This window comes from Kogia breviceps, chromosome 1 (genome assembly GCF_026419965.1).
Source record: "Kogia breviceps isolate mKogBre1 chromosome 1, mKogBre1 haplotype 1, whole genome shotgun sequence".
NCBI classification, from domain to species: Eukaryota; Metazoa; Chordata; class Mammalia; order Artiodactyla; family Physeteridae; genus Kogia; species Kogia breviceps.
In genome coordinates, this window is record NC_081310.1 from 188,149,349 (window position 1) to 188,173,018 (window position 23,670).

At 55.5% G+C, this 23,670-nt stretch overlaps 1 protein-coding gene across 1 annotated transcript in view; it reads left to right on the forward strand.

Moving 5' to 3' along the window:
* IFFO2 (intermediate filament family orphan 2) overlaps positions 1-23,670 on the forward strand; it is a 49,922-nt gene that overhangs the window by 20,884 nt on the left and 5,368 nt on the right. Inside the window, exons 2-8 of the mRNA XM_059054316.2 lie at positions 13,494-13,554; positions 14,778-14,873; positions 16,044-16,184; positions 17,553-17,692; positions 21,939-22,059; positions 22,196-22,288; positions 23,227-23,357. Coding sequence (XP_058910299.1) covers positions 13,494-13,554; positions 14,778-14,873; positions 16,044-16,184; positions 17,553-17,692; positions 21,939-22,059; positions 22,196-22,288; positions 23,227-23,357 — 783 coding nt within the window. The remainder of the gene's footprint in view (positions 1-13,493; positions 13,555-14,777; positions 14,874-16,043; positions 16,185-17,552; positions 17,693-21,938; positions 22,060-22,195; positions 22,289-23,226; positions 23,358-23,670) is intronic.

A 23,670-nucleotide genomic window follows, 5' to 3' on the forward strand; every position in this document is an offset into this window, starting at 1 on the left:
GATGCTAGCTATGTGTTGTTAAGTGGGAAAAGCACACTTGAAAATTGCACATGGTCTGATCCCATTTTCACTATTAAAAGATCTCATACGAGAACAAAAAATCTCAAAAGAAAGCATTGGGAAGGATGTGCAGCAAGTGTTAATGGCGATTCTCTCAGGAATGGAGGATTGGGTGGGTTTTTAAGTTCTTTTTTTGTTTGTTTGGCTTACCTGATTTTTTTTTTTTTCTGTTTCTTGTGTAATCGTAAAATACTCAGGCAATTTAAAATAAGGGGAAAACGAATGGGTATTTCTGTCTTAATGGCTTTCGTTTTTTTGACTAGGAGATACATTACATGATTCGAAATTTAAACGATACGGAAGAAATTTGGATGCATGCTACAGCATGGATGAACCTTGGGGACATTATGCCAAGTGCAATAAGCCAGTCACCAAAAGACAAGTACTGTGTGATTTCACTTATATGAGGAACCTAGAGTAGTCAGATTCCTGGAGACAGAAAGTATATAGAATGGTGGTTGCCAGGGGCAGGCGGGGAGGGGGAATGGGAAGTTACTGTTTAATGGGGACAGAGTTTCAGTTTTGCAAGATGAAGAATTCTGGAGATGGGTGGGGTTTACGTAAGAGCGTAAACATACTTAATGCCACTGAACTGTACACTTAAAAATGGTTAAAATGACAAGTTTTATATTATGAGAATTTTACTACAATTTAGAAAATGGTACAGAAGGGGCCAGAATGACGAGGCTCCCTCCCACCCTGTCCCCAGCCTCAAGGCTGTCCCTCTGGAGGCAACCACTGTTTTCAGTGTCGCGGTAGGCGCCCAGATCTTCTAGCCCTGTTGGGTTGGGGGATTGAGGACCCAAGGCTGGGGGCTGGGGCGGAGGTCCTGCCTGGGGAAAGCCCCGGAACTCGCTGTCTCTCTCGCAGTGGGAAGAGAGTGCTCTTAATTCAGTCCTGTGCTTCTAAGTGGGCACTTGGGAAATGTTTGTTGAATCTGTCGTGGGGGAAAGAAGATGGAATCTAAGCCAACAGCCAGAGGGGTTGGGCTGTGGTGGACGCTGAGGCTGCTGGGCTGGGCATCCCAGAAACACCCCACACTCACTCACTGGGGCATCCTTGGTGCCGGCTCTCATGCCAGCGCTGGAGTGTGCACTGGATTGGGCATGTGGGAGGTGAGACATCCTCCTGAGATGAGACAAGCCTCCAGAGACTTGTTTGACGGCCCCATGTGTCACCAGGCGTTGAGAGCAGGGAGTCTGGTTTGGTACCCGGGGATGCTGCCTGGTGCCCGGGGCCCTGACCATCCACTCAGCAGAGCTGCCACCCCAAGCTGAGCTGCCCATTCTCCATGGCAGGAGAGACAACATAAAGACCACGTTCCGTGGCTAATCAGTGTCCACCTATTGAGCGTTTACTAGGAGCTGAGCTCTGGGCTAAGCGCAGAACGGATGCTGACTCCTTTAATACACCAGCCCCACAAGGCAGGTGCTTCCACTGGCCCCGACCTTAAAGATGGGAATCAGGAGCACAGGAGCTTCGGTGCTTTGCCGTAGCCATGTAGGGGTGGGACGGGTGGCAGGGTTGTGGGCAGGTGTGTCTTGGCCAGTGGAGGTGGAACGCTAGGGCCTTTCTCCACCTGGGTTCTAGGGCCCAGGAAGTGAGTAAACAGGGAGAGCAAATGCCCTGGCTAAGCGGCTCTCTTCCAAGTCAGTGACTGTGACCCCAGGGGTGCACATTGGTGCTGACCCCGGCAGGGTAATTTGGGGGTGTTTCCTGAGCAGCGTGTGGACCTGGAGCAAGTCATTCACCTGGGCCTCAGTTTTCTCACCCGTAAAGTGGGAAGGATAACGCCTGGTTCACAGAGCTATGGTCAGAGTAAAGTGACTAGACTAGCACAAAATAAGCATTTTACAGTGAAAGCAAGTCCTCCCTTTCTCCAGAAGAGCAGAGTCTGATGAGAGAGGCAGAGAAGTGAATGTTTACAGCACCTGGATGCCGTGAGGAAGGCATGTACTGGGGCTGGAAATACTAGGATGGGTGTAGTGACTCATCCTGGGGAAGTCCTGAGGGGCTTCCTGGAGGAGGTGATGAAGGTGTCGCAAGCCTAGACGAGGTTGGAAATGGTGTCCCAGAAACTTCACGGTGGCCTGCATTTTGGGACACAGATTCCTCCTCACCATGAGATGCTCATTGAGCCACTTTCCTTCTCGGAGCAGCCTGCTTGGTGGGGGACAGTGCCCACTTGGGTGTGGTTTCTAGACAGAAGCACTGGAAAGATGGCAACCTAACCCTCCCCCCTCCCCACCCAGAGTTCTGGGTTACCGGCATCCACAGAGCTACCGGGTCTCCAAAGGGGGGCTTTCAATAAATGACACCAAAGTGGGAGTGATGCTGGGGACCTGGGCAGATATGGACACTGGGTAACTGGAAGGGAATACTGGTGTAAACAGCTGGAACCTCAGACTGGCATTGGGACAGGTGACCAGGGGCACCTCTGGGCCTGGGAGGATGGCTCTCAGTGCCTCGTGCCCGCTGGGGCGGCCCTATAAGAACAGCTGGGCTCTGGCTGGCGGGACCCCTCCTGCCTCAGTCTCATCTGCTGTCATGGCGGCCCTTGTCAGGACAGACTTCAAAGCCTGAGCACGTGCCCATTCGTTCTCGGGGCACGTCTGGGGGCATGGAGGGCAGAAGCAGGACACTTGGTGGGTTTTGCTGGCAGTGGACTCGGCGGTGTCAGCATCTGGCTCCCTTGGCCACCCCCACCCCCCTGTGCCCCTGGTCCCCCAGCCAGGTGACGGTGGCATCTAACTCTTTCTCATCATCCTCGTCAACATGATGGTTATGGCAGCATAGAGGCTGTGGGGTCAGCCAGTCCTGGGTTCAGGTCTGGCCCTGTCACTTGCAGTGTGGTCCAGGACCATTGTCTCGGTGTCTCTGACCACCTGCCGTTGGGAGATCACGGGGGTGAGAATAATGTCCCTGACTGCACCTGTCATGCACAAGTCCACCGACTATTTGCAAAAACCCCTGTGAGATGGGTGGTCTTCCCGAGGTTCAGAGAGGGCTGGCAGCTTGCACCAGGTCACAGAGCTGCGAGATGTACAGCTGGCCTTTGACCCCAGGACCGTGTGGCTCCAGAGCCCCTGCCCATCCCTCCACTACACACACTGGTTTGGACCCAAAGGCCGATGTCCCAGCTGGCTTTGACACTCCGTGGTTTATCAGATAGCTTTGCTGTCAGCATGGGGTGTTTGTCCAGGCCCTGTGGAAATTGTTTTCTGGCCTGGCTGGGTGGGCCCTTCCAATTTATACAGTTTGACACCGTTGCATTAAGAACGGGAAAGTGATGCTAGAGGAGGGGAAAGGACTTGCCCAAGATCGCACAGCAAGGTAGGGGCAGAGACAGGACCAGATACGGGGCTGCCTGAGGGGGTGTGGATCTGGGGAATGTGGGCCAGGGACAGGCTTGCCAGTCTCTCCCTGCCTCCTCTCTCAAGGCCTGGTGGCTCCCCGCGGAGAGCCCCAGAGGCCAGCCAGCTGTCCTGTAAAGGGTACCCGTGGTCACTGAAACAGGTAGGGAGAGTGAGGATGTCTCCATGCAGCTCAGCCCCCCTGTCCATTGGCCAGGCTTGCGATCACCAACTTGCTGGGAAAATTCATTCGCCACCTCTCTCAGTTGCTTCTAGATCCCCAGAGGGTCAGGGCAGGATGGAGGAGTGTCCCTGCTCAGGTGGTCCGGGCCTTATACACCCACCTGTCCCTGCCTCCCCCAGATAGGCGTAGGCAGGGCAATGCCAGTGATGAGAATGGCTGTCCAGCAAGGGCGCCTGTGTACCTTCGCTCGAGCTCGTTTAATGTCCACGAGCCCTACAAGGTAGGATTGCTGCCCCCATTTCACAGAGGAGGAAACTGAGGTTTCTAGCTAGTGGTAAGCAGGCCTCCCGGGGACCACACAGTGGCAGACGGCTTTCTCAGTTTGCTGCCCTTCTCAGTGGGGCTGGTGGAGACTCCTGTAGCCTTTGATTCTGTCAGGCCCGAGCAGCTCGTGGCAAGTGCTGCAGAGCCAATCGCGGAATGAGTGAGTGGACAGACGTCGAGTCGGTGCATGCTGCCCTCCCAGCCCCTGCCTGCTGGTCCCTGGTGACGAGGGCAGGACCCAGCGGCCTGACGCTGTTACCCAGGGTATCTCTGGATGGCGGTGACGTCCCTGAGGCTGTCTCCTCGTTCAGGCTCCAAGGAAGGGCCACATCCGGGGTCTGCACATCATATCCAGAGGGACTCTTCGAGATCATATGACAGACGGGGAGACTGAGGCCCAGGTGGAGAAGGGTCTTGCTTGGGTCATGCAGTGAATTAGCAACAGAGCCGGGACTTGAACCGGGATCTCCTGCCCCCTCGCCCAGAACCCTCTCCTCCACTGGGTGCTTCCCCATGGACCCTAGACCCCCCCCACCCACCCCGAGTATCCTTGCACAGACCTCTCTGCTGGGATCCCTGGAGGCGCCCGGTGTTTCAGGTTGAGAGCAAGTCCGTGTGCGTGCGTGCGTGCGTGCGTGTGTGTGTGTGTGTGGTGGCAGCATGCTGGGAGAGGTGCACACTTGATATGGTGGCTGCTCAGCCCGGCCCATCACCAGCTCGCAGCCTGTGCTCTGGCCTGCCCGGGCCGTTCCTGCCTGCCTGTAATGGAATCAGCTGCCCTGGTTAAGTGTTCACATTAAATTAATACCTCCTCTGCAGAGACAGTCAGCTGGCATTTAATTTGTGTTTCCTTCTGAGCAGCAAAGTACAGCTGGGCAGCTGGGCCTCTGATCTGCACGCCTGGGAGGAGGTCCCTTCCCCGGATGAGGGGGGGCTGCGTGCCGATGGTAGTAGCACCACAGTCCACAGGGAGGGGGCCGGGAGGTACCCGTGAGAGCGGGGCTTGGGGGATGGAGGGCCTCTCCGCTCACAGGCTGGGCGGCCCGGCCCTCCGTTTACTGGAGAGAGAAGATACAGCAAAGCAGATGAGAGGAGGCAGTCAGGAGATGAGGCTCCATGTATTTCAGCGTTGGGCTGCCCGGGAGGAGGATCTCCCTCAGAGAAAAGTGGGTTCTCATCATGTATCCCTGGCTCCACCCCACTTCCACTGCCCTTTTGCTCAGCTGGATTTTTTTTTTTTCTGCCACAAACATGAATTGTTTGTGATTTTCAACAAGGGTGGTGGCGTGGAATGAGGAAATTGACCCAGATGTGATTTTTGTTTTTGTTTTTGTTTTTTTTTTTTTGTTTTTTTTTTGCGGTATGCGGGCCTCTCACTGTTGTGGCCTCTCCCATTGCGGAGCACAGGCTCCGGACGCGCAGGCCTAGCGGCCGTGGCTCACGGGCTTAGTTGCTCCGCAGCATGTGGGATCTTCCCGGACCAGGGCACGAACCCGTGTCTCCTGCATCGGCAGGCGGATTCTCAACCACTTTGCCACCAGGGAAGCCCCCAGATGTGATTTTTAAGCTCTCTAGGGGTGCTCAGCAGAAGCTAAGGGGTGGGGGCCCGCCGAGTGCCCACTCTGACCTGTTACCCATCGGCTTCTGCAAAACTGCATTTTGAAGGGTCCCCCTGGTCTGCTTCATCCTCCAGCTCGATGTTAAGTCTAGAGAAGGACCTGCCAGTCAGGGCGCCAGCTCAGCCCCAGCTCTGCCGCGAGGGTGGGGCAAGGCACGTCCACGCGGGGAGGGGAAAGGCACCTCTGCATCTGTGGGTGGGCTGGCACAGAAGCCAGGGGCAGCGCAGAGCCCCGGGGACAGGTGGGCGGAGTGGCTCCAGCACACCGCCTGGCAGCCTGCCGCCGGCTGTGCTGCTGTGGGGTGAGCTCCACGTGCCCGGGTGAAAATTGCCCTCCGCCCACCTGCCCTCCGCCAGAGGCAAGGGCCATGCTTGGCCCAGAATGCAGTTTTCCACTGACAGCTCTGGCCTAGCCTCACCTGAGTTTGCTTTCCATCACCTGAGTGGGTCGGCCTGGGCGTGCTGGCGGCTGACCTTCCCTGGAAAGGTGTGGACCGTTCTTGTGAGGCCCTCCCAGCTCTCTGTGGTCTGGCCACTGGAGCCAGCTGTGGGATTCTGCAGTTTGAATTGAGCCTCGGAGCCTCAGTTGTCTGCTGTGTGCCAGAGGTGGGACTGGGTGTTTTCACCCACACCACCCCACGTCATGTAGTTCTCACAACCCACCCTCGAAAGGGGTGGTGTGCTTCCCATATCACAGATGAGGCAGCTGAGGCCCAGAGAGGGTAATTGACTTTCTCAAAGGCACACAGCTGGGAAGCGGCAGGGGCGGTATTCGAACCCAGTCTCTTGCTGCCCAGGAGTCTCTAGGACTGTCTCTTCAGAAGCCCCAGGGCTATCCCAGGAGCCTAAGTTGTTTTCCTGCACTTTCCTCCGGAGCTAGAGCCCCGGAGCCTCTTTCTGTGAGTGCACAGGAAGTGACAAATCTGTGAGTCAGTCCCGCTCCAGTGACTTCAGCTTGGCTTTCCGCCCCTTAGTAGGCCAGGCTTTGTGGCCCCTTTCCGGTGGGTCTGTGTGTCGTCCTGAGCTGATGGGGGAGGGGAGACACTGGCCCTGAGTGTTAGCTGGGGGTGGGGACTGGCATTGAAGCTGCCAATCCCCTCCCCCCAGTGGCTTGCTGAGACTTCTCGTCCATCACGTGGTCCAGCGGTGGCTCCTCAGGAATGCGGGGAGACCACATCTGGCCTCCCCCTCCAGGCCACACCTCTCACACATGTGCTGCTTCTGCTGAGATGGTGGCTGAGCCCCGCCGAGATCTCAGCAGCGGTGTAGGGCCGGGGAGTCATTTCCTCTCCCCGTTCATTGCCCCGACATCCCTGTTTTCCCATCCCATCCCGGGCCCGGAGCTGTGGGAAGTGAGAGAGGCAAGCTTTCTCCTTCTCCCTGCCCGCTTCCTGCCCTGGCCCGCCCTCCCGCCGGCCTGGCCTCTCCCAGGGGAGGCTCAGGAGCCGAGTGGACGGAGCAGCCGAGTCCCCAAGCTGGGGCTGTGCAGATCGAGGCTGTCCAAGGGGCCCTGGCTGGGGAGGGGCAAGCAGTGGGGCTGAGGAGTGATTGCTGCTTGGATCATTCATTCATTCAACAAATCCATTCAGTAGCCGTTTGACTCCTTACCAAGTGTGGGTGGGTTTAGGTGCAGGGGCAACAGCAGTGAGCACGGAAATGGTAATTAGAACCAGTGCTCCGGCTGGGGGAGTGGGCAGACCCCCAGCTTGAGACCCGACTCCTCCGATGACTTGTATGGTGGCAGCCCACCTGTGCCCCTTTTCCCACCTAGAACAGGTGTCTCCCCCATGTTTCCTCTGTGCTCCAACAGGCCAGGGCACCTGGCCTGGGCACCAGGGTGCTACCTGTACCCACATTCACATTCCCGATTTGTGGGCTCCCCAGTCAGAGCCCCTGCTTGTCCTTTGCATTGGCACAGAGGCCCTCCAGGACTAACCCTTGTCCAGCACTGCCGTGGTGTGGATCACACCCAGTGGCTTTGCACGCTGGTTAAGCAGAGGGATTGGAGTGCCTGAGTCCAGGGGCAGGAGGCTGGGCTGGGGCCGGGAGATGGGCCCTGGGTTCCAGTCCAGCCAGAACCAGCCCGTGACTGGGGGCCAGTCACGTGACCGTCAGAGAGTGTGGGAACAGAATGGCTTTTCTGGAGCGAGCCTGGGGTATGCTGGGCTCACACTGTGTCTCATTTACCGGTGGAGAGATCGAGGCTCCGAGTGGGGGAGGCAGAGCCGGGGTTCAGCCTGGTGTCCTTCCACCTCGCTCCTCATGAGCGCTGCTTGGGCTGGGGGAGGGGAGGACACTCTGCTGTCCACTCCCTGGGTGACCTGCACCTCAGTTTCCTTATCTGTACACTCAGAGGCGTGGTCTTGGGGAACTCTGGTCCCCTATTCAGCCTTCGCTTCTGGAGATTCTCCGAGTCTCTTGTTTCTGTAAAATAGAAACACCACCCCCTCCTTGCTGGCTGTGTGATTTTGGGGGGAGGTGCTTCATGCTTTTGGACTTTAGCTTCTTCATCAACGACATGGAGATAATAATAACCCGACTTAGAGGTTACTGTGAAACGAAAATGAGGCTCTGCCTGTGAAGCCCCTGAGGACGGCGCCGGGCACACCGTAAGCACTCAGTCCGTGTTAGCTGCCCTGTCACACCGTCATCATCACGAGCATCCGTATGAACGGTAGTAGCAGCAGCAGCCGCAGTATCACCACCACCATCACCCATCCCACCTGCTTCAGCATCCCTAGACTGAGGGCATTTTGAGGAGCTGGCATGCGTACAAGGCTGTTGTTGAAGGGTGTCTGCAGACGGGGGTAGAGTGAGAGGCTGCTGGGGGGAGAGGCTGGGGGCGAGAGAAGGCCCCTGTGATGTGGTTGGGGCTCGAGCTAGATCTGGGGCCGGAGCACTCTTTGGAGGTGGAGAAGATGGAGGGTGGTCCATCGCTGTCTCTGGCATCGTGGGCCGGCTCTTTGGGTGAGAGCCATGCTTGACGAGATGCCACAGCCAAGCCGCCTGGGAAAGATGGCATCCTGAGGTCTGCTGCCACAAGCCTGAGCTCAAGGAGGGAAAGCGATGGAGGCGGCTGCGGAGACTCAGAGAAGAGATGACATTTGAGACAAGCCTGGGAGAGTGGATAGGTTTCAAGAGGCTGAACAGGAGGGAGGGAAAGGGGAATCAAGTGACCTCTGATTCTCTGTTTTCTCATCTGCAAAATGGGGACCATCCGTAGGGGAGGATTAAGTGATATTTTATCTTGTTTTGATTATTAATTAATTAATTAATTAATTAGTTTATGGCCGCGTTGGGTCTTCGTTGCTGCGCACGGGCTTTCTCTAGTTGCGGCGAGCAGGGGCTACTCTTCGTTGCGGTGTGCGGGCTTCTCAACGCAGTGGCTTCCTTTTGCTGCAGAGCACCAGCTCTAGGAGCGCGGGCTTCAGTAGTTGTGGCACACGGGTTCAGTAGTTGTGGTGCACGGGCTTAGTTGCTCCGCGACATGTGGGGTCTTCCCGGACTGGGGAACGAACCCATGTCCCCTGCATTGGCGGGCAGATTCTTAACCACTGTGCCACCAAGGGTGTCCCTTATCTTTTATATGTATATGAAGGTGCAACATGGTATATACCACCCAGAAGGTGACCAATAAATGTCCCTCTCTCCACTCCCTACGAGAGAAAAGAATCTGGGGACTTCCCTGGTGGCGCCCACCACCAGGGAAGCCCGCGCACCCCAATGAGGAGTAGCCCCCGCTCGCCACAACTAGAGAAAGCCCGTGCACAGCAGCAAAGACCTAATGCAGCCAAACATTAAAAAATAATAAAAATAAATTTTAAAAAAAGAGAAAAGAATTTGGAAGTTTTATGAGCTGGTGGGCCAGGGCGGGCAGGGGTGGATCTAAGTGACTCAGGCTGTCTTGGCCTTGCCTAGAGCTGTCTTTGTGCACTGGGCCTTCATTTTCCCACCTGTAAAATGGGTAGGAGGTTTCTCTGCAGCTTCACAGCCCACTGTGTGAGCTCCTGTGCTCAGCAGTGGGCCGCACGTGAAAGTCAGGAGGGCAAAGGTTTAAAGGACATGACATCCACCAGCCCCTGACCCATAGTAGGTGTGTCCCCTCTTGGTGGCAGCTGGCTACTCCCTGGTCTTCCTGCTGGCCTGTCTTTGCTTATGTTGGTCCTGCTGCCTGAAACTTCCATCCTGCTGAAACCTTACTCCTGTGGGCAGATCCAGATCAGGAGAGGGGGCCGTGCCTGGGAAGCAGGTTTTGGAATGTCAGAGCCCACAACTTGGTTGACCAGCTTTTGGTTAAGCTGCATGCTCCCTCTCTCTGGGCTGAGTTGAAGTAAATGCAGGGCATCTGGGGCGCCTTAAGAAACATCGCTCATCCATCCTTTCACCCCAGTCACCAGAGCAGCTGAAGGGCAAAGATTTTCTGCACTGTCAACACTGAAGCCGGCAAAGCCAAGCTTTCCCGCTGAGGCTGGGAGGGGAGGTCAGCGTAGGCAGCAGGTTCGGTCTGTCAAGCCAGCTGCTGTCAACACACAGGGCTCCTTCTTGGGTCTCCTGGGGGCAGGTGCACCGGCTGCCCACCCATCCAGCTCTGGTAATAAAAGGCCCGTGAAGTCATTTGTGCAAGCTCATCTGGGGTGCAGCTTAGAGAGGCGAGGGGGCCACCGGAGTGCCTTCTGCAGGGGAGCTCATTAGAAATGAGCCCCACCCCAGACCTGCTGAATCTGGTTCTGCACGTGAACAAGCTCCCTGGGTGATTCCCATGCATATCACAGTTGGAAACTGGATGCTTTTAGAGCATGAGCTTGGCTTGAGTCCCATCCTTGCTTACTAGCTGTGTGACCCTGGACAAGTTACCTCACCTCTCTGATCTACAAAATGGGTTTGGGGAAAATTTCTTTACCCGAGAGTGTTAATAATTTGCATGAAAGCCAATAAGATGTGTACAAGGCACTGAGCCCAGTGCGTGGGACAGACTGTGCTCGCCAGTCAGTGGCTGCTGCTACTACAGCTAATGTGTCTGGAGATCCAAAGATGTGGCTTAAGTTCTCGCTCTGAGTTGACTTGAGACAAGTTGCTTTCCTTTGCTGGGCCTCATTTTTCCCATCTGTTCAAAGGGTCTGTTGACCCCTGCCCCACCTTCCTCGCAAGAAGTTTGCTTAAAGGAAAAGTGAGGAGGGGCTGGGCCTTATCCCCAAAAGCCCGTCTTGAAAATGGGTGTGTGGGGGAGAGATGTCCCTGGGTGCCCGCATCTTCAACCCTCACTACCCCTTCCTCTGCTGCCCCTGGTGTTGCTGCAAGATGCGGTGGTGAGGCTGGCCTCAGGAGCCAGGCTGCAGTCAGCGCCACACAGGGCTCACCCTTGTCCCTGCGCTGTTCAGCGGCTTTGGAATTGAGCCCCCTGCCCCCCTCAGGGCAGCGTGGCCAGTAGAGATGATTCAGCTCGGGACCTGTGTTCTGGGCCTTGGCCTCCCTTAAGGGGAGCCCCAGATGCCCCATGCTGCTGGGCGAGGTGAGGGCAGCCTTGAACTTCTCCCCACCTGGGATTCCTGTTCCCCACCCTGGGCCTGGGGCTGGACTCAGTTTTCCTATTTGTACAACGAGGGTGTTCAGTGAGATGATCCCGCCTGGGTTAGACCCTTAGATTCTCTTGCTGCCCCTCCTTAGCTTCCTCTGTGTTCCTCATCCCTGCCAGGACCCCTGTCGCAGCCCCACTGCCCACTGGGTTCTGAACTCTGCAGCCCACAGAAGATGTAGGCCTGGCTGCCACCACTGGGGGCTGGTAAAGACCGAAGGCAAGGGGGGATGGGGGGTGAGTGGCGAGTGCGTCCTCTGGGAGCCCTGGCCGGGGCCGTCGTGTCTTGTGTGGGAAAGAGGAGGAATTTTCCTCTGTGTGTGCAAACAGTATCCGTTTTCTCTTGTTTCCAAAAGCTGGTGACGTAACCCACTCTTCAGCCATCCCTCCCCTCTGGCCTATTTTTAGCTGGCCCTGACAGCATCCTAAAAGGCTTCCAGACCTGCCTGCTCTGAGGCCATGTAGGGAGGCAGCCGTAGGGTGAAGAAAGAGAGAAACTCCTGGTCGGTCTGTCCCAGGATGGGGGAGGGGGAGAAGGACCTGTCCCTCTGGGGAAGGAGGGGCATCTGGGTGGGGAGTGGGTTAGGGCTCTGATGGGTCCTGGGTCTACAGGAAGCCTGGCAGGGTTACAAGCACTCAATCTGGAGTCTCCAGCCTGGGTTTGAGTCCTTCCTGGCCCCACCTGTCCTGACCCTGACCTTGGGTACCTGACTCTTCCTTGCTTTTGCTTCACCTGTAACGTGGGGATCATGGTGGCACCTAGGCTAGAGGGTTGTTTTGAGGATTGAATTATGTCACGTAGAATGGTGCCTGCAGCAAAGTAAGCACTCAGTTAAGGTGGGCTGGTATTGCTGTGGTAACTCTAATTAATATCATCCCATCCTGCCTCCGGTTAACGCTGGGGGTACACTCAGAGGCCCCATGTGCCTTCTCCCCTTTGTCCTTTCCCGTTCAACTTCAGCCCACGTATACACAAACGAGATGACATATGTAACGCCCCTGGAATAGAGCCTGGCACTTAATAAGCATTAAATAAGTGAGAGTTATATTTATATATATATATATTTTTTTCGGTACGTGGGCCTCACACTGTTGTGGCCTCTCCCGTGTGGAGCACAGGCTCTGGACGCGCAGGCTCAGCGGCCATGGCTCACGGGCCCAGCCGCTCTGCGGCATGTGGGATCTTCCCGGACCGGGGCACGAACCTGTGTCCCCTGCATCGGCAGGCAGACTCTCAACCACTGCGCCACTAGGGAAGCCCTATATTTTGTTTTAATGTAATGAAACGGACCTGGGTTTGAAGTCCAGCCCCACCCACTAACTAGCTGTGTGTCTTTTTTTTTTTATATATATATAATTTAATTTTATTGGAGTATAGTTGATTTACAATGTTGGGTTATCTCAGGCGTACAGCAAAGTGATTCAGTTATACGTATATTCATTCTTTTTTTAAAAAATAAATTTATTTATTCATTTATTTATTTTTGGCTGCACTGGGTCTTCCTTGCTGCACGTGGGCTTTCTCTAATTACAGAGAGCCAGGGCTACTCTTCGCGGCGGCGCGCGGGCTTCTTATTGTGGTGGCTTCTCTTGTTGTGGAGCATGGGCTCTAGGAGCACGGGCTTCAGTAGTTGTGGCACACGGGCTCAGTAGTTGTGGCTCATGGACTCTAGAGCACAGGCTCAGTAGTTGTGGCGCACGGGCTTTGTTGCTCCGCGGCACGTGGGATCTTCCCGGACCAGGGCTCGAACCCGTTTCCCCTGCAATGGCAGGTGGATTCTTAACCACTGAACCACCAGGGAAGTCCCGCTGTGTGTCTTTGGGCAAGGCATTTAACCTCTCTGAGCCTCAATTTCCTCATCTGTAAGATAGGGATGATAACAGCTAGGTAGGAGATGTCTTTGTTGGTTAGGGTAGGTTGTAGGACAAATTGACTCCGAGATTGCAATGGTTGGCACAGTAAAATTTGTTTCTTGTGGTTGCAGAGGAGAGCCTGAAAGGGGTGCTGGCTGCAGCCTTGCTCCTGAGAGCAGCCTCAGTACCATGTCTTACAAGAACGGAAGGAGCAGTAGCATTTGTACAGTGCTTTACAGTTTGTGGGGGGCTGGTGGTCCCTCCTGTCGCCATCTCCCAGTGGTGCTGTGCTCATGCCTGGAGCCTGGCACCCGTCACCACCACCTGGTATCATGGGTCACCTGGCTGCCCCACACATCTAGCTCCCTAGACTGGGAGTTCCCGAGGGGCAGGCAAGGATAGAGTCGCTGCTGCCCCTTCCTTGCCCAGCCCGGGGACGGGCCCAGGGTGGGTGCTGGCATAGTGTCTGAGGCTGGACTGGCCTGGGGAGGCCAGCCTCTGACCACCTGTCCCTCTTGGCTCTTGCAGATGGGAGGAGGAGCTCGCCAAGCGCATGAACCTACAGACCATGGTGGACACGCTGCAGGAGGTGAGAGGTCCCGACCAGGAGAGGCTCGCGGGAGAACCACGTGGCCAAGGGGGCAAAGCCGGGGGCAGTTCCCAGCACAGCCTCTGTGCTTTGCTACCTGCTGCTGCCTCAGTCTCTCCTCGATGGAGCCGGAGGCCTCCCCCGCCTCCCCTCCTTCGGGGCTGGGAAGGTACCAGCGCAAGAATTGCAGAAAAGCTTGGGCACAGGAATCCTGGTGCTGCCCCTGGCGCGCAGGAACAGACTCGGGGCTGAGTGCCGTGCAGAGGGTGGGTGGGCACATCATCAGGTGGGCTCCCAGCCGTGGCAGGTGCTCAGCTGCGGGCATGAGGACATTCCTTTGCTCTTCTGGCTCTGAGCCCTGCTTCTCACTTGCCTGCTGTGTACGCCGGGCAACAGACTTTACCTTCTCGGCCTCTGTTTTCCTCTCAGCCAAATGGGCACAAGAATGGCGACCCCATGAGAAGGCATGGAAAGCTCTTTAATTGGCTTCTGATATTTAAAGTATTGATCCTCTAAATAAATAAATAATTAATAACCCAAAAGAAAGAAAGAAAGAAAGAAAATAAACACTGATCTTCTAAGGAAGTTAGAGAGAGATGAAAATAATCTCAGTATGCAGAAGGAGAAGGATGAACGTCCCCCCACCCCGCTTTCTTTTATAAGAAAAGTACTTTTTGCTTTACACACGTAACATGCTCATGGTCAAATACCTGGAAAATTCAGAAAAACACAGAGAAGAAAATAAAACTCACCTCCAGTTCTCCCCCCTCCACTGTTGATAACTTGGTGTGTGACCTTCTGGTCTTTTCTGGGCAGACACACACAAGCCCGAGGTGTGCGTGTTTGGTTAGGTTGGCATGTGTGACATTGCCATTCTGGAGTTCGGAGATGGTCAGATATTTTGGCAGTTTCATGTGAATTGACCTCCTACTGGGATCCTTTTTACATCCACTTTTTCTCTTAATGTCTGCCGTGGATTTTTCCATACAATAAATAATCCCTGGAGAAGTGTTTTAGGCTGAGCGATGCCCTGTGCTGAGGGAGGGCCAAGTGGGGACCCAGACTGGGACGAGGTCCTTGGCACCCCTTCCTTCCCTGGCACAAAGGCACCCGGCTTGGTTGGATGTCAGGTGTCCGGGGCTCTGGACCCAGGTGTCCATCCCCTCTCCTCCAACAGGGAGACCAGCCCCACTAAAACCTCCCCCATCTCCATTCCCCCGTAGGCAGCGCAGGAGGCAGAAGCCATCCAGGAGGAGATGAACGAGAAGATTGAGCGTCTCAAGGCCGAGCTGGTGGTGTTTAAGGGGCTCATGAGTGATGTAAGTGCCACCGACCGCCACCCGCAGGCATCCTGACTTCCCCCCACAGCCATCATGCAAAACGCTTCATTCACTCCGAGGCTCCAGAGCTCGGCTTCTAGTTAGAATCCTGGCTGGCTGCGTTTGACCCGTGAGGATGACGGATGCATCGGAGACCAGGCCCCCCCCCCTCCCTGCCCCCTCCCCACTTCCGCTTCCCTTGGTCTGAGTAGAGATGCATTAATCCGCTGCTTTAACCCATCCTGCCCTCCCTGGGGCTCTTCTGATGGTCTGTGCGTGTTTGCTCCACCTCCTGCCAGCTCACCATGGTGAGGGCGAGCGGTGGCCATGGGCCTCTGTGTCTGGGCGCAGTGGCGGCCAACCGCAGGTTGAAGGAGACCCCGGGTCTGATCTGCGCCGGCCTGAGAGGCTCCCCGGGTCAGCGACCTTCAGCAGGGTTTGCTTTGTAACGTCCGGACAGGCTGGTGTGCGTATCCTTGGGGCGATCGGAGCCCCTCTGAGTAACCGTGGACAGGGGCAGCTGATGGCAGCAAGGGCCTTCTTCCTACTGGGGACCTGGTTTCCTGCCACCTTCAAGCAGCGGGTAGTATGTAGAGAGAGTCTCCACAAAGGAGAAGGAGCCCAGTACAGGTGACTCAGCCTGGAGCAGTTCTGGCCCCGAGAGGCGTGGAGCTGGGGTGGCTGGAAGAGGCCATGTGGCTTCCCCTCACCGGGGTCCAGTGGACCCCCCATCCTAGGCAGCCCCAACCATCAGCCGTGGGAGGAATCTCCGTGTGGGAGACAGGTGGAGCAGGCCTGGTGGGAAAGCAGGGGGGTCTTTCAGCAGTGGGACTTGTCTTTCTTTTTTCTCTGCTCTGACAAACACTGACGCTGTATCTGCTGAGAGGATGCCTTCCAGCCCTTAGGGTGACCAGCAAACACACTGTCCACTCGGCGCCGAAGCCCTAGGCTCCCACAGTCCCTCCGCCCCCTGCCCTGAACCCGAGCAGCTGGCTCGACCCTTCAAATGCAGAAAAGGCTCAAGGACCCCCCCGGACTGCGGGGCCTCCCGCCCGACACCTGGGGGTCTGTCTCCCCACCCCTCCGTCCAGCCGGAGCCTGGGAGCGCCTCCCCACCCCCATGCTTGCTCCATCCCTCGCTCACGTAACCCCCTGCTGTCCTCCCTGCAGCCCATGACAGACCTGGACACAAAGATCCAAGAAAAGGCCATGAAGGTGGACATGGACATCTGCCGCCGAATCGATATCACGGCCAAGCTGTGCGATGTCGCACAGCAGCGGAACTCGGAAGACGTGTCCAAGATCTTCCAGGTGACTAGGGCTGCCCTGCTCACCAGCTGCCACTCTCGGCCGCCCACCGCCCTCCACCCCTGCCTGGCCACCCAACCCCCGTTTTCCTCGCACCCTGCCCACGCCCCTTCCCCCCCGAGGTAGCGTTTGCCCAACCCTCTGGCCTCCCCAGGAAAACGTAGAATCAGGGACGCACAGACTCATAGGCACGTCTGACTCCATCATCAAGGCTGACCGCTTCATCCTAAGGCTGAGGACGCCGCTCACCCGGGCGGGGTGGTGGGCGTGACAGGCTCCAGGACGGACGTGGCAGAGCTGGGAGTAGGACTCAGGTCTCTGGACCCCCCAGGGCTCGGTCCATCCGTCCACCCTGGGTCCACTGCCCTGCTTCCCGCCTCTTCCTCTGGAAGCCGGAGCTGCGTACAAATGCCATGGTCGGGGAGCCCTGGCCAGGCTATGGGAGCACTGGGTGAGCTGGCCTGAGGCCCTGGTCCACAAGCCTCAGAATTCAGAAGAGGAGCTGTTGACTGTTGACTCTTTTTCAGTCCCACATTGAGACTCACTCCATACCCCCCCTCCCCCCTCCAACCAGCGAGGGACGGGGTGTGTCCCAAGCGAAGGCGATGGGTTAGCACTGGCGAATGTCCTCCAGGGAGGGCTTGGGGGCTGGTCCAGCTGCCCAAAGGGCGTGCGTCATTCTCTGAAGGCTGCTGCTTGAGTTTTGGGTTGTGGTTTGGCTTTTGCTTGAGCCCAGGGCAGTATGGTGTGTTGTCGCTTTAAGTATGTGACTCTGGATGTAGTGGGGTGAGGTCTGGGCTTCCCTGGGGCCCATTTTCCACCTCGTGCCTTCTCGCTGCCCCTTTGTGGAGAAGCAAGGGACCATTTCAGCCTTCGTCTGGTTTGTCGTGTCTTGTCTGCTTGGAGTGGAGGGAGCTTGTTGAACCTGGGGCTGCCTGCCTGTCAACTTTGCATGTGAGCCGGATTACTCCGGGGAGCGTGGAGCAGTCTGTGCCTCTGTAAGGGGTTCTCCGTCTCTCTGGCTGCCTCCGAGACATACCGGGCCACTCAGTGCCCCAGTCTGGCCTGCTCTTCTCCCCAAATGATGGGGCTGCCTCTCTGGTGAAGGGGTGAGCTGAGCTAGCCCAACCACCAGGCCTCCCAGGGCAGGGAAGGGTCCAGGCCATCTGTTCCTCCACCCTGCATGTCTCCCCACCTCACGCTTCCTGCGAACGCCGCCTGCTTCTTAGAGGACCCGGCCTCTTTCCAAGCAGTGGCTGCCCCAGCCATGCTCCATCCATCCTATGGGACGCCGGCTCCCTTCCCAGTCCACCCCGCCCTCCATCCCAGCAGAGCCTCCCAGTGACCTTGATCTTTTCCTTTCCGGGTCAGGTGGTCCCCAAAAAGAAAGAGCGTAAGGTGGCTTCGGATGATGACATCTCTGAGCAGGACGGGGAGGTGAACCGGTTCTCAGATGACGAGGTCGGCTCCATGAACATCACAGACGAGATGAAACGCATGTTTAACCAGCTGTGAGTATCCCAGCTGCCTGGGGGCTCCTCTCCGTTTCCCCAGGTTGGGCAGGGCAGGGGTGGCAAACCGGTGACCTGGGCCGGAAGTAGCCTGCAGATGTTTTGTTTGGCCAGCACGGTGCTCTGAAAGAATTTGGATCCGGGGTTTCACATTTTCAGAAAGGGTCCAATTGGTAATGGTGGTCATATTTGTGGGCAATTCTTTTTTTTTTTTTTTTTTAATTGAGATAATTGGGCTTCCCTGGTGGCGCAGTGGTTGGGAGTCTGCCTGCCGATGCAGGGGACGCGGGTTCGTGTCCCGGTCCGGGAGGATCCCACGTGCCGCGGAGCGGCTGGGCCCGTGAGCCATGGCCGCTGAGCCTGCGCGTCCGGAGCCTGTGCTCCGCAACAGGAGAGGCCGCAGCGGGTGGGAGGCCCGCTGCTGTACGGGTCAGTGGCAGAGTTGGGCTGGGTATAGTCAGTGGTGGGCTGGAGCTGGCTTGTACCGGCTTGTGGAAGCTGATAGTATGTCTGTCCGCCCACTCCAGGTTTAGCGATGGCACATTAGTAGCTTAGTATTTGCCACGATGGGAAATGGTCAGGTGCCACCAGTGTGGGCAGCCCTCTCCCACCCCTGTGGACGGCTGATTTACTAGAACCTGGCTGCGTACAGCCATCTGGGGAAGGGATGCATTGTAGCCTTGGTGCACCCAGTGCTATACTTGCAATCCTGATCCATCTTTGGCTCTAATCCGTAGAGTATCCCGGTGTGGGCTTGGGGAGGGTCGGGGTGCAGCTGTGGGCATTGGCTGACTCACCTAAGGGCCTTGAGTCAGAGAGCAGGCTGGGACTGGGTCTCTGGAGTCCACCTTTCCCCCTGCCCCACTGGCCTGCTCTTGCCTGCTCTCTCCCCTGAGCCCTGAGAACTCAGCTTTTGCGCAGGACTGCAGTCCTCCTTCTCCACCCCTACCTCCCCCACCCCTTGCGTCTGAGTCTCGGGGCCCAGCACACTTTCTGGCCTGATGTCTGTTCTCTGGAGTCCTGAGTTTCCAGCAGCAGGGCTGGCTGGATTCGAGTGCTTGCCTCTGATGAGCCATCACCGACCTTCCAGGCCCCCCCAGGAGGGCACCTCCTATCAGCAGGTGCTCCTGCCATCATACTCATTTCAAAAGCCAGGGGCACAGGCCTCTCCTAACGCGTCCTACGATGCTTGGGGCTGGCCTCGCTGCCCAGCCCCTTCATTGCACAGATGAGGCTCAGCGAGGGCTGGGCAAGTCAGGACAGAGCCGGGCCCCTGACTCCCGGTCCAGCACTGTTTTCATGCTCAGAAGAGATTTCCCTCTTCTGTTTCCTTGCCACACCATCCCCACCCTGGTGACTTGTCAGGAAGACGGGAATCGGACCTGGGTGGGATGGGTTTGCCCAGCACTTAGCTATACTTGCTGTTCCCTTGAAACACCATTGAGATGGGGCTGTGTTTGGGGCTTTGCTGTCTTGACGGTGACAAGGAGATTCCTAGACTCTCGATTCATGTTTCACCATCTCCCCCCCGCCACCCAGTTCTCAGAGTCTCATCTTTCGCTGATGAGAGGGGCTTTGGAAGAGGACCCCTGGTCGGGTCTAGGTTTTCTGAACGTTGCTGTGGGCGTTTCTGAGTGTAGGGCAGGGTTGTATATGCCCCGGAGAAACAGGCTGGGTTCATTTGGTTGAATTAAAGGGCTTCTTTGAAGAAACTGTTGTCCCTGGTTTTCATAAAGTCACCAGGAATCCATAGGCTGCCCAGGAAGTGGGGTGAGCTAAAAAGCTGTCCAATGCTGCTAAAATGGGCACCTGAGCGTTGACAGGTCTGAACTGGGTTCAGTATCCAATTAGGTTGATCTGGTTGTAAAGTTGCCTAGTTCAAAAAAAAAAAACGGCCAACCACTGATCACCCCTCCACTCTTGTAGTTCTAGCCAAGGCCACGCAGACGGCACCAGGGCGGGGCCCTGGCCCCCTCCCACTGACATCTCCGCGGGCTTCGGGGGCTGAGACCCAAAGCAGAGCCCCCACTGCCCCGGGCCAGCTCCTCTGAACTCCTTGAATAATGCACCCGTGTCAGGGCTGTTTTGTTTTGATCAAAATCAGTTGCTTGGGCTTCAGGCCGAGGAGAAGGGGAGAAATTTGCTACTTTCTCTGCACGGTGGCCAGCCCTCCTGCTCAGCCCTGCCATCCAGATCTGGGGGGAGGGGGGCGCCTCTTCCGAGCCCTTTCTCTTGTGCAGGCAGCTTCCTATCCTTTCTAGTTCCCCATTACTCAGCTGGGGTTTCCTTCTTGTCCCAGCCTCTGGGAAGGAAGTGAGGTCAGCAGTCTAGTATGTGAGGTGGCGATGGGTCGAGGAGGACGCTTGACACAGGGGCTCGCCCCGGAGCTGTCTTGCTGGTGGGGGCGGGGGGGTGGGCAGCGCCTCACCCTGCAGCCCTGCCCCAGCTCTGGTCCCTGGATGCAGGGAGCCACCTGCAGGCTCCCACAGGAACCGCTTCTTGGTGGGGAACCTGGCTCCCGGGGGTTCTCTTGGGCTCTGCCCAGTGGCTCCAGCCTGGTCCATTGTCAGCAGGTTGGGAGCAGTGCCCTGTAGGATCCAGAAAGTAGTTGAAGGATTGAGCGTGGGCAGTGGGGAGAGCCCTGGGATGGGAATCAGGACTTGGGACCCACATCTTCCTCTGCAGCTGATTCACCGGCTCAAGCAATTTAACTCCTGCAGGCCTCAGCCTTCCCATCTGAATAATGGGCATATTGGGCTGAATGGTTTTTAAGGTCCCCTCCGGTTGGGGTAACCAGTACACCTCCAGAACCCCTTCAGTCCCAGGCACACCTGTATGGTCCATCACCCTACTTCCAGTTCTAGTGAATAGGGAAGCCCAGAAATCACTCAGGCTTTGCATTCAAATCTGATTTCCAGCATGTATTATTCTAGAAGTCCACTTAATCCCTCTGAGCCTCAATTTCCTTACCTGTAAAATGGGACTAACAATCATGCTCACCTCACAGGATTGTTGTGAGGATGGAATGAATTGCATTTTAACGCATGTGTGGTGGCCTGTCCCGTGCCCAGCACATAATAGGTGCTTGGTGATGTTTTGATGGGCAGGAAAAAGCTGTAGGAAACAGAAAGATCTGGCTTTCAGCCCTAGGTTCTTTTTTTTTTTTTTTTAATTTTTATCAGAGTCTAGTTGATTTACAATGTTGTGTTAGTTTCAGGTACACAGCGAAGTGAATCTGTTATACATATACATACATCCACTCTTTTAGATTCTTTTCCCATATAGGCCATTACGAAGTATTGAGTAGAGTTCCCTGTGCTATACAGTAGGTTCCTATTAATTACCTATTTTATATATAGTAGTGTGTATATGTCAATCCCAATCTTCCAATTTATCTCTCCCTCCCTTACCCCCTGGTAACCATAGTTTGTTTTCTACATCTGTGACTCTATTTCTGTTTTGTAGATAAGTCCATTTGTACCCTTTTTTTTTATATTCCACATATAAGCGATATCATAGGATATTTGTCTTTCTCTGACTTACTTCACTCAGTATGACAATCTCTAGGTCCATCCATGTTGCTACACATGGTGTATGCTACACATTATTATAATTATTATAATGCTACACATATAATCATAATTATATAATTATATTAATTATAATTATATAATATAATTATATATATAATTATATAATTATAATTATATAATTATATTATATAATTATAATGCTACACATTATTTTTTTCTTTTTTATCCACCCTAGTTTCTGGTACAGCCTAGCTTAGTGTGGCTTTGGACAAGTGAATTATTCTTTCTGAGCTGCAGTTTCCTCATCTGTAAAATGGGAATAATAATAATACCCACCTTTCCAAGTTGCAGAAAAGGTTATATGAATCACCTCAGGCATAGCAGGGGCTCCAGGAATGAGTTATTAAATGAAAGGAAAACAGTCACAAGATTGGACTCGGGAGGAAAATATCTTTAGTCTCCATTAATGAAAGCCTAGTATCTTTAGGCATATACATTTTAAATTGTATTAATAATATGTAAATACACTCTGCATTTGAAAAGAGTTAAACTCCAAGGAGAAGGCATGTGTCCCCTTTGGCCGCCGCCCCTGCCTTTTTGGATGGCCACCTGGCAGGAGCCCAATCATCAGGGCGGTGTCCCTTGCTCTCCCCTGTCCAGGCCCCTGGAGCCTGGCTCTGTTCACTCATGCCCTCCTGTGTCCCCTCCGACAGGCGGGAGACCTTTGATTTTGACGATGACTGTGACAGCCTGACGTGGGAGGAGAACGAAGACACACTTCTGCTCTGGGAGGACTTCACTAACTGCAATCCGAGCATTGACCTGCAGGGCGAGGTGAGCTGGGCATGGCTTCTTAGAGGCTGGGAGGTAGGCTCCGGGAGCACTTCCTTTCCACGATCCCGCATCCCCCACTCTTTCCCTGCAGCCCTCACCACCCAGCTAAGTTGTCCCCTCTGTTCTGTTTCCCCAGCAAGAGGAAAACCTGGGCAACTTGATCCATGAGACTGAATCCTTCTTCAAGACGAGAGACAAGGAGTACCAGGAGACCATAGGCCAGATCGAGGTGAGGCGTTAGCTTGTTCACATCACCCGGTTGTGACCCCCGAGACTCACGGTGATTAGGTGCCTCTGTGGACAGGGGCTTGGGGAGCGAGGCAGACACAGGATCAGAAGTCAGGACATCTGCTGATTCCCTGCCTAGTGCTGGGCAAGTCACACCCCTCTTAGGGCCTCAGTTTCCTAATCTGTGAAATGGGGGTGGTGATCCATGTTTGCCCCAGGGAGGTTTTTTTTTTTTTAAGTTATTGACTGAGATGATGATCTCAAAATAATGAGAACCGACATTTGAGTGACATCAAGCGACACTGGGCACTCACTGAGCCCTTTAAAAATACACCCTCCCTGGTATCTGCATACCCTACGTATGTACCTAGAAGGACCTGGGTGCCTCCACGCTATGCAGTAGGTACTGTGTGCCCCATTTTACAGAGGAGGAGATGAGGTTAAAAGAGACCAAGTGACTTGCCCAAGGCCCCCCAGCCAGGAAGCAGCCTGTAAGCCCAGTTCTCCCAGCTCTGGAGCCTGTGTGCTGGGCCACATCTATCAGTGAGAGTCGCTGCTGTTGTCACGCTGGAGAGAGAGAAGGCCAGCTCCTTTCCTGGGGGATGTATCACTGGGTAGAGGAGAAGGGTCAGAAACACGAGAGACTTCAGGACTTTTCTAATCCAGTCCACATAAAGGACTGCAGGGATGCTGGACAGGGTGGAGTTGCTAGGGCTGCCCCAGTGGTTGCTAAGCAACCATTCACCTTCCATCAGAAGTGGTTCTAGGGGCCCTGCACCAGTATGTAGAGAGCAGAGGGCAGAGGGAGGGCCCCGAGGGCGTGGTGTCCTGGGGTGGCCCCGATGCTGCCACCACCACTGAGGACGGGCGGTTGCTGAGTGGTCTGCTATGAGGGAGGATGACTTCGCCTACCCTTTGTGCCATATTGGTTCCTCTCAGCTGGAGCTGGCCACGGCCAAGAGCGACATGAACCGACACTTGCATGAGTACATGGAGATGTGTAGCATGAAGCGGGGCCTGGACGTGCAGATGGAGACCTGCCGCCGGCTCATCAAAGGCTCCGCAGACAGGTACCCGGCCTTGTCCTCCCTGGCAATGCGGTGGTGGCATCCTTGGGGTGGTGGCGGGATTTGTGGGGCTGCAACTTAAAGCCTGGTGGTTTCACCTGCCCAGGCCATTGGTCCATCCGTCCATCCACCTGTCCATGCATCCGATGACTTACACATCGAATCTCACGTGACTGCTCACAACAGCCCTGCCCCCATTGATTCGACAGCTACTGTTGAAGGCTTGCTCTGTGCAAAGCCGTGGGGATACAGTGATGAGCAGAACATGCGCAGCCCTGGCCCTCCTGGAGCCCGCGCCCCACTTCCTGCTGAGCTG